At 34.5% G+C, this 12,902-nt stretch overlaps 1 protein-coding gene across 5 annotated transcripts; it reads left to right on the top strand.

Moving 5' to 3' along the window:
• Window positions 1-6,339: 6,339 nt before the first annotated feature.
• On the top strand, window positions 6,340-12,902 carry LOC114289229 (uncharacterized). 5 transcript variants are annotated; one of them, XM_082901779.1, is made up of 6 exons: window positions 6,340-6,943; window positions 7,664-7,741; window positions 9,279-10,705; window positions 11,302-11,660; window positions 12,216-12,276; window positions 12,539-12,902. In XM_082901779.1, the coding sequence occupies exons 3-6, from the start codon at window positions 9,470-9,472 to the stop codon at window positions 12,704-12,706; spliced, it is 1,824 nt and encodes a 607-aa protein (XP_082757905.1). In that variant the 5' UTR covers window positions 6,340-6,943; window positions 7,664-7,741; window positions 9,279-9,469; the 3' UTR covers window positions 12,707-12,902. The 5 variants fall into 5 exon arrangements, with proteins under 5 accessions (XP_082757905.1, XP_028088699.2, XP_082757906.1 ...); XM_028232898.2 differs by having other exon boundaries at window positions 6,367-6,938; XM_082901780.1 differs by having other exon boundaries at window positions 6,926-7,405.

Here is a 12,902-nt window from a genome sequence, read left to right as displayed (position 1 = left end):
GTTGATTAGGACAAATATTTTTTTTTTTGTTAACTTCTGTTTTTTATCATGTCAAACAGCAGAAAAAATATTAAAACAAACGGAGTATGACCAAGCAATAGAAGCAAGCCCAAAAAAATCCAAAGAGAAATGCATGTGAAGCAATGTCATATTCGCAAATTACTATTATGGGCATCATATGATTGTTTTCTCTCTAGATTTTCCACATGTTTGTTGGAAGGTCACTATGACAAACAATAATCTCCTTTCACTTTCATATTTCAATTTTGATTCATTTCCAATACATTGTATTTAGGAAACCTAACAAATATTATGTGCAAAGAATGAGAAATGTTCTCATAAAAATTCAACATTGTAGGATGCTGGTTCCACAAAAGACCAAAGTCCAAGTTAGTAGTTAATTTTAGACTTTATTTTTATCAGATAAATTTTTACTTTAAGTTTGTGTTTGGATTAAGAATTTGATTATAAATTTATAGAGAGAATAAAAAAAAGTAAAAAATAAATATATAATTTCTATTTCATAAAATTTTTTCAGGCATTTTCTAAATTCTTTATTCAAACATAATTTTAAAATAAATTTACAAACACTATTTAAATCACAACATAATTCGAGTCGGTTCAACCATTAGGCAGATGAAGCCTCGCCTAAGGCCCAACTTCTTCGGCCTTGAATTTTTTAAGGCCCAGAAAAGAACATTTCTTGTTCATAAAATCAACAATAATAAAAGTGGAATGATGACGGTCTGGCCCAGCCCACCAAGCGTGTAAGGTAGAAGCCCAAGTTAGCCCATCCTGGGCCTCTTTGACCCAGCCCACCAATCTGCCTTTACATAGACCAATTTTGACAATTGAGTTAAAAGTATGCTTTTTTGACTTTGTTTTGGTTACATCACATTCTATTTTTTTGTACGTTTTTTAAAAAAAATTAAAAAATTAATTTTTAATCCTCTTCCTAAAATAGATCATAATCTTATTTGACCACTAGCTGATAGTATAAAAATGGAACAATAACACTCTTATATAGTATTTTTTAAAAAATTTAAATGGAAAATAATAGTCTTTTTGTTTTTTTCAGCAATCAGATATTACAACCATATCAATTATTATTATTTTTTTATTCATTTATTTTTTTTTTGTTACAGGAAAATCCTCTCTACCCTTCCGCAGGTTCAAGGCAGTGCTCCTTACAAAGATTATTAAGGTATCCTGTTAGCCGTTCCATGCGAGGAGACTATAACCTGAGAACTTGCCCCCGATCTCCCAAGATAAGCTCTGCTTAAGTCAAAACTCGCATAGCGAGAGAGCATTGAACCCACACCAAGTGCTAATTAGACAACTTGAGGTCCAACCTTCTAACCATTGCAGAGATCAGCAGGGTATCCTATTAGCCGACTATAACCTGGGAACTTACCCCGACCTCCAAAGACAAGCTCCGTTTAAGTCAAGACTCGCATAGCGAGAGAGTATTGAACCCACACCAAGTGCTGATTAGACAACTTGAGGTCCAACCTCCTAACCAATTGTGCTTCGCTCAGAAGAATGGCCCAGGGGGGAGGGAATTGAACATGTGACCTTGTGACTTAAACCCCAAGCTTTAATCACAATGCCACCCACCCCAAGGTTCATATCGATTATTAAGATTTAAAAAAATTTTAAAAAAAAGAAAAGAAAGAGAGAAAAAAATATTAAGTAAATGAGTTTCAACTAGGAGTGGGCAGTAGATATACCGATCCGCCAAAATCGACCGAATCGAACCGATCCGTCACATTTTTTAGGGATGCGTGATAACGAGCGGACGGTTGTAGATTAATTTTCTCCAATTCGCCAATTTGGCAGACAGATGGCGGATTTGAGCTTCCTTTGGCCGCAACCGAACCGCCAAACCGCGGGCACCCTTAGTAATTTATAAGACTTTGTGTTTTCAATTTGTTTAAATATTTTGTTTGTGTTTTCAATTGAAAAATAATTCAAATATTCTGTTGAAAAAAAGTTTTCAACTTGGATATATTTTTTGAATTGAAAAAAAATAAACATATTATTTATCTATATTTTTTGATTTTTAAATCTAACTCTAAAAGTAATAAATAGAAAATATAACATATGCTGGTTGGTTTTTGTTTTCAAAAACATATATAAATGTAACAATACAGAGACATACAATCTCTACTATTACTCTACTCATGGTTTTGATGGTTTGAATTGTTTTTATATTTTAAGAACCACAGATTGTAATATTTTATGTGGATGAGGCATGCTGTGATTGTAATATGTGGATGAGGCATGCAGTGATTGTGATATTTTAAAGTTTCAAACTTTCTTTCTTTGGATGATACATGCAGTAATTGTAATACTTTTTTAAATCATTGACTGTAATACTTTCTTTTTTTCCTTTTCTTTTTTGAGGAAGTGCACAAGTTGAACTATGTTGAAAATTTATAAAATTTCAAACCGTCAAACCGATTCGCATTCATCCGTCAAACCGCCAATCCGCCGGATTGGCGAACGGATGCGGATTGATTTTTTCTAATCTGCCAATCTAGCGGACGGATGGCAGATTGGAGGTTTCGTGGCCGCAACCGACCCGCGCCCACCCCTAGTTCCAACAAATCAGTTATGACAAGAATTATGTCCCGTGTGAATTTTAAATTTGTGAAGTAAAAAAATATATATTATAAAATAATTTAACTTGTTTGGCTTGGTTTTAAAAAATATATTTTTAGCTTCTTATTTTTTGTTGTATATATTTATTTTAGATGCACTTAAAATGTAAATTGTACGGGGAAAAATCATTAAAATTCCAAAAATAAATAAACAAAAACTATGCATATTACCACATTTTTTATCTTTTTCTTTACCAATATTTTTACTTTGGGTAATTATACTAATCTATAAAATTTGAAGAAAATATAGTAAATTTTACAATTTTGACAGATGGTATGAAGGCACACAAATATAAATAAATTATATATATTTGAGTGTAAATAATATGATAATAGCACCTTCTTCCTCTTTTTTAATATCTACATGACTAATGGATTACTTTATAAAAAAGAGTCCATGTAATTATGAAAAAATTGGAAAACTTGTATTTTACTCAAAATGATAATGTATTTTACTTTTAAATACATTTACATTAGGGTAAAACACCAATAAATCTCAAGATTAAGTCTTATGTACCATTCAGTCCTATCTTTTTTCTTGTAGACTAATAAGCTCCATGCCAATGTCAAAGACATTTATGTACATCGTTGCCTGATTTTTTTGTACAAAAGGTAGGGGTATGGAGGATATTTTGGTGATGTTGAATTTACCAATTTGTCCATAAAGCATACTGTAGAGGTTTTTGGATTTTCCTTTTTTCCGATCAATCCGAAAAAGATGAATTTGGCAAGTTATGGGATTGCAATGTTAATGTGCCGAATAATACTTATTGTCTTGATTTGCAATGTTTTTTTGGTAATGTTCGAACATCACTCATAGTTACAATGTCCCCAGTACATCAACATTATTACCCAGAAAAGATACACATCTTCTAGTTTCATTGGAAAACTCCTGCAATCGCTGAATCAGTGGCATACGCAACACTCAAAACTAACGTCCCCCAGTGTTAAACACCCCCGCATCACACACAGACCCACATCACACATAGATCCGTTATAGTTCAATAAACACCCCCGCATGATCAATGTAGGTAAAAACATTCAACAATGGCACAATCCCAAATACGTTCACACTACCCACTGCAATACGCCTCCCCTTTTGCAAACCCCTGTTTCGTTTTTCTCTCTCTATATCGCGATATATATAGACCGACTCTATCTGTTTCTTTCTCTCTCTACTCTCGCTCTAGATTGGGGTGTGGCTGTTGTGGACAGGTACGACTTGGAGGATCCTAAATTGTTCTTGTGAGAATTCTCTCTTCGATTCCTCAATTGTCGATTTGTGTTTGAATTGGGCTCGTCTCTTTCTACTTTTGAATTGGAGTTTGTTTGTTAGGAGCGATATCATTATTTGCAGATTTAATTTTTTTTTTTTGAAGCTCTAATTCTTGTGGAATTGTTGGGTTTTGTGACTAATTTGGGGTTTTCAAGCTTTGATTTTTACAATTTTTTCTGTTTACATTAATGAATTAAAGGTTTCTTTTGTTCATGTTTGTTACATTTCGATCAATCCATTTTTTTTCTTTTCTTGTTTGGTCAATCTTTCATGGGTTTTTCATTGTTTCCTCATCAAACACATTTAGATGTACATGTTCTTGTTTTTCTTTGTCCCCTGTTTTTTCCCAGTTGGATTGATGTTAGTAGTGATGTGGAGTGGTGTGTATGGCAATGTTAGTGGAAGAGAAATTTTATGATGATGTATATGTTTATGATGTTCAATGGAAGACCATGGAAATGTGTCCGTTTTGAGTGGGTTTTGTTGTACTAGTGGTAAATGGGTTTGTCCTTGCACAGCAACGTCAACAACACAACACTCGAAGTAGAAATTGAACAAAAATAAAATAAAATGAACAACACCCCTCCTACATCAATGATCCACGCTTCCACATCAGAAAAACACATTAAATGGGCAATAACATTAACCCTACAAATCACTCTATACAATCCAAAAAAAAACATTGAGAACATATCAACATACCTTAATAAACCCACCCAATATCAATAAAAAGATCGAAAATAAAATAACAAACCGTCAACAACCCAAGATTCCACATCAAAAACCCACATCAAATGGGTAACATTACTAACTCCCCAAATCACTCCACACAATCCCCACAAAAAAATTGAAAAATAACGCAATACCATAACCAACCCACCAAAACATCAGAAAAAAATAAAAACTAAAATCACAATCAAGGGTAAACAAGTAAATTTCACAACCCCTAAATTAAACACAAACAACCTACCATAAATAAAAGGACTAATTGGTTTAGAAGAAAACTTCAAGGACTAAATGGAGTAACAGTTTCTCAAATGAGATTTTTGAGTAATTTTTCCTTTACATTATGCGCATTTAAAAAAAAATTGTATAAAAATTAATTAAAATACAATAAAAAAAAAAAAACAAAGCGCTTAGAAAAACAACAACATTACAAACTTAAATTTATAGATTATTTGAGAAGTGTTAAATAAGGGGAAATTATTTAATAATCTCGGAACACCATGTGACCATACTCCAAGTCAATCACTGAATATTTAGCCCCTATGTTGTCTCTCATCTCCAACATAAATCATGGGCCTCTACTCCTCTCTACCAATCAAAACCTTATGGAACACTACGGTGGTGTTTGGCAAGTGGGTTGGGGCTAAAATAGCCACAAAAGACAAAACAGGCTATTTTAGCCACAACAAACAAAACATCACATCCAACCCATAATCATTACACTCTTCTCTCACAAAAAAAAGCCAAAAAGCCAAAAAGCCCTTCCCAAACCAAGTTTTTTAGCCCAGGCTAAAATAGCCAAAAAAGCCAAAAAGCCAACCCACTTCCCAAACGGAGGCTACGTGTCCATATACCGGGAATACTGAATAACCACCCTTAAATAAGTATACTTTTTTTATTTTTTATAAAAAAGATGTGTACAAAAAATATAGAGGTGGTGTAAGTTAAAAAAGATATTAAAAAAAAAATCATTTTTTTGTAGTTTCCAAACAACCCCTTATGTATTCAGAATTTACTCAAAAAAAAAAAAAAAAGAATTAATCGTTTAAACTCATTTTACTCATAAATTCTACCATGCTTCATAAATTTAATTTTCACTGCACAAACACATTCAAAATAAATTTTTGTAATGGCATATTTTTAATACATGTTTCAGAAAATAAAAAATAATAATTACTCTGTTTGGTTTCAGTTTTCAGTATTCACTTTTTAGAAAATTTTACTTTTTACTTTTATATATATATATATATATATTCATTGAATTATTTTAATATTTTAAATAATTTTTTTAGTTTTTAAACATACCTAACTTTTAAATATAAAAGTATAATATTTATGAAAAAAATCTTATTAAAATATTTTTCATAAATATTTAGATATATTTAATTAAAATAAATTTTAAAAAATAAAAAAAATTATTTAAAATTTTAAAAATATTTATTAAAAATAAAAAAATTGAAATCAACCACCGAATAATAACATGAAAGAAAAATACTTCCTACTCCCAGCTGGGGGTGACACTCAGTGAGGTGTCAGTTGGGGGTTGGTCCAAAAAAATAATTTTTTATTTTTATTTTTTTGATTTCCGGACGCCGCTAGGTGCGCGACCCCACTGGGGGTATGAAGCAAGGTTGTAACATGAAAACGTGCTACTTTCACACTGTAAATTTTATTAATTTTATTTAGCCGACAGAGGCACTCATAATAAATTGGTCAGATATCTCTCCTTTCAGATTTTCTAAACCTCTTTACGTTTGCTTGCATCACCTCACCACCACCATAGCCTTCCTTCCCCCTATACTCTCTCTCTCTCTCTCTCTCTCTGTCTCTCTCTCTCTCTAAAAACTACACACACAACACAAAGTACAGTGCAGGTGGGTGCAAAAACAGTGCCACTCTTGTTCCATCCCCACAATCAAATTTCCATAACCCCTTACTTGTAAAACCCAGGAACAAAAAGTGTGTGGTTTTGTTACCCTCTTTTACTCTTCTTTCTCATCAACATTTTTTTAGCTTTAGCTTGTTGGCTTCAAATTGCTATAAAGTAAACCCCTTTTTTTTCTGAGAGAGAGAAAATGACCTGCCATGAACAGGGGTTTGAACAGAGAGAGAATCCAGATATTTTGATTTCGCTGATTGCAGTGAAACAGATCATGAGAGAGAGGTGTTGTGGAGGACAAAGGAGATCAGTCCTCCTCAGAGATGAGAGAGAAAGAGAGAGGGGCCCTTCAAAGCCTGCTACAGAAATGAGTGGCACTGCACCACCAAACAGAGTAATGTCTCTCTCTCACTCTCTCTCTCTCTCTGCCCTATCTTTCTTTTCTCTGTATAAATCTATCAATATATCCTTGGTTTGTACCCTTTTGTGGCTCTTCTTCTCTCTATCTTTATTAATGGGTCCATTCCATTCACCCCTCTCTACAGTGTCCCTTTTTTCTTGGCTTTTTGGCACTACCTTTCTTGCTTTTTAATGGGTTTGGTTTTATGAAATGGGTGTGCTTTGTTCAGACCCATTTGTGTTTTGAGCAATCAAAATCTTGTGCTTGGAGTGAGGTAGAGAGTGAGTGAGGGAGAGGGAGAGGTCATGATTCTTCATGGGTCTGAAACTCTGAAGAACTTCTCAGTTCCTTGGGTTTTGTGTTCTTGAAGAAAATCCCAACTTTTTCTGCTCATGAAAAAGCAAATAAAACCCACTTTTTTATCTTTTGGCTTTTATTCAATCTTGTGGTTCTGAGGAAAGGTGGGGCTTTCATGATTCCTTGTTAGCTTTTTCACCTTTGTTTCTTTTTTGTTAAAAGAAGAAAAACAGTGCCTCTTTGTGAACTTTGCACTCCATTTGTTTGTTTTGGGTTCTATGAGGAAACCCACATATATAGTGTCCATCACTAAAAGCAAGTCACTTTGTCTTTTTTTACTGATTGGGTAAATCTATTGAATCTGAAAAGAAATTATTGATCAGATTATTGTTCTTATTAATTTTTTATTTTTTTTGACATAGCTTGGTGGAGGACGATGCATTTTCAGAGATTGTTGTGTTGGTGGTGGGTGATTTCTTTCAACTACAAGTGATTGTCAGGTTGGTTACTTTCTCATGTTTGCCTCTCTTACTCTTTTCTAGTGTCAACATTTCTCTGTTGATGTCTGTGTTCTACTTCTAATTTGTGTTCTTCCAAAGTGATGTAGTTTTTGTGGTTTTAGTCTTTGTTAGCTTGTAGTGGTGCCATTATGTAGTTGTTCTTGCTTAACCATGGTTCTATTGTCCACTGCATACTAGATTGAACCAACTGTATTGATTAGAATGCATTTCCAATTATGAAGATTATGATTTCCACTACCATGAACCTTGAACAGCTCTCAGAAGGGTGGCTTCCAAAAGGTTGTAATTGACATAACCTCTGTATATATATATATTTGGAAAATGTTTTGCATTAGAAAACTTAAACAAAAAGTACATCCAAAATGATGTGGTCGTGACATTTTTTAAATTACAAAGGCAATGGTGTTTTAACTGGAAATTAAATGATCACAAGGTGTGACATCATTTTGTATAGAAGTTTTGGTTTATGTACCATTACCATTTTTTTTCCCTTCTTTTTTGCTGTCTTTTGTTCTTTTATTTTGATTTTGTTTTTTGGGCAAAACCTCACCCTTTTTAGCCCCTCAAGATTAAAAATCTTTATTGGTTTTTAATATAACTTGGACAAAGAAACATGAGAGTTGGTACTCAATGTTTTGACACAGCAACCAAAACACATTTAAGTAACAATAACATGGACATTTACAACAGGTGTTTTAATAAAAATAACGGGGTGTCAAGAAAAAATTGAGAGTCCTGGTCATGGTGCATGTCAATAATGATTCCTGGGATGCCACTTTATGCATGTGGTTGGCTAACAAAAATTCAGTTGTTGATTACGGTAGTGTCCTGGGGACTCTACAGTATAGTAACTTTGTCTGATTTTGAACATCAATTTGATGTTGTTTTTTCGACATGAATTTATGTTTCCTTTCCCTTCCTTTCTATTGTATGCAGTTTAAAAGTTCATGTGCATTGTTCTTAGTCGAGTGTACGTCTATTCCAAATTGCATAATTAGTACTAGATTTTGTTGTCAAACATGGTTTTAGCCTCTTTTTGGGTATGAATACACTTACTTAAAATTTAGGAACATGGAATTTTTTTCAAAAAAGGGCACAGAATGCAATGTTGCATTCTTTTTGGACAAGACCAGCAATCGATTAGGATGAATGTAGCCTGTGTACTTTCTGTGGAAAGTTTCTGAGTTTGTAGCATTATTTATGACAGCAAGTTGTGATGCTACTAATCCTGATTCCTGGTTTTGCATCCTGGCTAACATGTCTTTATCATTTTCTACTCTTATTCCAAATCAAGTTCCCTATTGACCACCTAAAAAGTGCACTTGACACTTCAGTTATGATGGGAAGTTGGATAATATAAATATAGTTTTCCATACAAGTTTCTTAACAGAAATAATTTCCATATCATGATAACTAATTCAGTTTGGAGTTATTCTGAAGTTTATTTCTCTATTTTCTTCAAAATATTTTGACGTGTGTGATGGTGTACCGAAAAATTGCTTTTGGAACTCTTCAGGTGATGGCAATCAATAGCAGTGCAACATTTTCATTGGCTTATTAGTGATCCTCTGCCGATCATTTTCTTGATTTTGTGGAGAGATCTCCCATAAGAGGTGGCAAACACTGTTTTTTGGTTGCAAAAGTGGTGTCATAAGCACAGTAAGTAGCATAGAACCTTGAAAATGATGTTGAGGTTGCTTATGCATAATGCACTTTGATTCCTCCGCTCCCCATAATATGACTGAGAATGATGCATTCAATGTGCCAATGGATATGGGTGACCGCAACGCTATTTTTATGGATGGAATGTTCTCACATATGAGCTCAGTTTCCCCTGCTCAGCCCAATTCACTTGATCCGAACAACCAAAACCAGCTAATGGCTGAATTTCCTGCACTTCCAATGTTGCAAGGCGAATGCACAAACAATCTCCACACTGGTTTCACTATATCAAATCATGTTGGCCATCTTGGTTGTGATGCATTGATTCCTGGGAATCCATCACTTGGAAGAAACACCATTACAGATAATTCACTCACCAGCTCATGTCCAATCAGTAACACGGAGGCTTTGGGGCGATTCATGGGTGGAGAGCCCATTTCTGTCGCGTCACTAGCTACCCTTTTGGCTCCACGGTGTGATCCTCATGATAACCTGAATGAATTAGCAACTTCTGCACCTTCTGTAAATCCTCTTGAGATTTTAAAAACTTCTATTTCAAATGACTACTCCAATGCATTAAATTCTGCATTTGCAACCTCTATGAACTGTGGATATGACGGAATACTTGGCGGTGTGAACAATAAATGGGATTTCGACAAGTGTCTTGCTTCTCCAGAGCTTTCTGGGAAAGTCCCCGGAAGAACAGGGTTTCAGCCGTTCCAATTAATGGGAAACATTAATCCTAACGGGTGGACATCGTTGGACAATGTGAGCCCTGATAATCCTTCTGGCTCCTCGGAATTTAGAAATGAGCTCTCACTAAGTCTTGCCACGTGCCAGCCTTCTATTATTCATGGAACAAGTATTCCTGATCAATGTTCAGAAATAAGCTGTTCCTCTGTTACTCACCGTTCTCTGAATGAAATGCCATTTGGCTCAGAAACATCTTGCAACAGTAAGAATCTTTCTCTGAGTTTTGGTTCTTGTAGATCAGTCCAAGTTTCGCAATTTTTATCTGGATCTAGATATCTTCGTGTAATTCAAGAAATACTTGCTGAAATTGCAAGTTATTCACTTGAAAATCTGGACCAGATAAACTATCCTGCTAGTGGGATTGGTACTGGGGCGAAATTTTCATTCTCTTCAAGTTGCCTTGCTGGCAGAGGCTACACAGTGATGGGTTCTGATGGAGATGATAGATTTGAGGGTCAAATGGAACCTGTTGTTCAAGGACAGGACGTTGAAGCAAAGAAAAAGCATTTGTTGGCTCTACTTCAAGTGGTATGTTGATATAGTATGATGCTTATGTACTATATTGTCCTAACCTTTCTATTTAGGGTAATTACACTAACCTTCCTTGAGGTTTGGAGAAAACACATTGAGCCTCACAAGTTTGGCACTATCACATTGGGTTCCTTAAAGATTTTAATGCACATCAGACTTAAAACGCCATTTTCATCAATAATTCGTTAGTCCTATGGATGAAAAAAAATGAAATTGTCGTCCTTTTTAAGTGCAGATTTTACCTTGTCTATCTTGTGTTTTACAATCTGCATTAGCTTTGATCACATTAGCCTTACTAAAAAGGATGTCGGTGTAAAAATAGTGTAATTTTAAATATTCTTAATAAAATCTTAGAACTTTGTTTCAATAGTAGAGATGTACTTGACCAAGTTAACCTGATTGAACAATCTTGTTCATGTTCTTTCTTGCAGAACCAAGGTAGACAATTTACTTCCAAAATTCCACAAACTTTGATTCATTGAGTTTGCTTGGTGTTTTATTTTTCTTTTCTTGTCTATATTTATTATCTGGACTGTGTGCCTTGCAACTTAAGACTATGTTGGTGAATGTGATTCATACTCATCTGAACTTAGGTTGATGAGCGATACAACCAATGCTTGGATGAAATCCATACAGTAATATCTGCCTTCCATGCTGCAACTGAGTTGGATCCCCACTTACATGCTCGTTTTGCTTTACAATCAATCTCCTCCTTGTATAAGAACCTTAAGGAGAGAATTAGCAACCAAATCATTACAGCGGGACTGTATTTCAACAAAGGAGATGATGCTAGGGAAGCAGATAAGTCTTTTGAGACATCTTTCATTCAGAAGCAATGGGCTCTCCAGCAGCTACGAAGTAAAGATCATCAGTTATGGAGGCCCCAGAGAGGCTTGCCAGAAAGATCTGTCTCCGTTTTACGAGCATGGATGTTTCAGAATTTTCTTCACCCGTAAGTTATCACACTAGAATGTAGTAGACATTTGTGCATAAAGATTCAATAAATGCTAATTTGTTTGGATTTGGATCAATTAGCAAAACATTTCTGAATTATTTCAAACAATTCTATACTGACAACGCATGCATCATTTTCTTCTTTCTTCTGTTGTTGACAGTAGCTTATATTTTGAGTTAATTTTTTCAAATTCTTGCTTCTTGCGATAGCTAATTCGTTGCTTTATCCTCTGTTTATTACGGTGTCAATGGTCAAATGTGTCAAACCTGTTAGTTCTTCATACTTGGGGTGGTGTTGTTTGCTACAGCTTTAATGGGGGGTTATGATTTATTTATTTGTTTTGGGATTCTGTACAGGACTGTTTGCAATAGCTTCTGCGTTCTGCTTAATTCTTATGTGGGAAAATAACTTAAATAAATTGAAAAGGACTAATTATCTTGATGTTGTGGGAGGGGTGCTTACACAAAACTCGCATTGGGAACAAGAAATCTTTGATTATCTTTCATCCTTGAATAGACTTAATTTGCATGATGAATTTTGTGGGTTTTTCAGGTATCCTAAAGACGCAGAGAAACATTTGCTTGCAGTGAAAAGTGGATTGACAAGGAGCCAGGTTCATAAACTTTTAATTTAATTAGATTAATATTAATTTGATTCTGAAATTAAATTTTTGTGAGAACTTTGTGCTGAGAATGTCTGTGTCAGACACCAATTCTTGCTAGACATTTCCCGAGACATGCTTGACACTCATCCAAAGTTGTTCAGTGACACTTGGTTGACACCTTTCCAATTTGAACTTGAGCATATGCGAAGTTCAATTAAGTAGTTCCAGCATCCATATTCTAATCTCATTTTGCTGTATGGGTTATGAGCAGGTGTCCAATTGGTTCATAAATGCTCGAGTTCGGCTCTGGAAACCAATGATAGAGGAAATGTATGCTGAGATGAATAGGAGAAAAGGCCGGAGGTCTGATGAAGAAACAGACAGCAACCATAGAAGCCTTGTAAGCATCGGCAGCCACCGAAGATTTAATATGAAGTAACACTGCAAAAAGGTAGATATATTGAAAAATGGAACTGAGAATTTCTTGAACATTCAATAGGGGGAAATAGATGTTCAAAACATGGTTTCAACTGTATATGCTCTATATAATTAGGCATTAAGTGGAAAAATCTGGTAATTATTTGTTATTCAAGGACGAGTATTTTATCTAAATTTGAATCATAATTTTAAGTAAA

Source organism: Camellia sinensis, chromosome 13 (genome assembly GCF_055761805.1).
Source record: "Camellia sinensis isolate YWXY chromosome 13, ASM5576180v1, whole genome shotgun sequence".
Lineage (NCBI taxonomy): Eukaryota > Viridiplantae > Streptophyta > Magnoliopsida > Ericales > Theaceae > Camellia > Camellia sinensis.
Note: the sequence above shows the minus strand (reverse complement) of the source record. Positions and strands in the feature narration are given on the sequence as shown.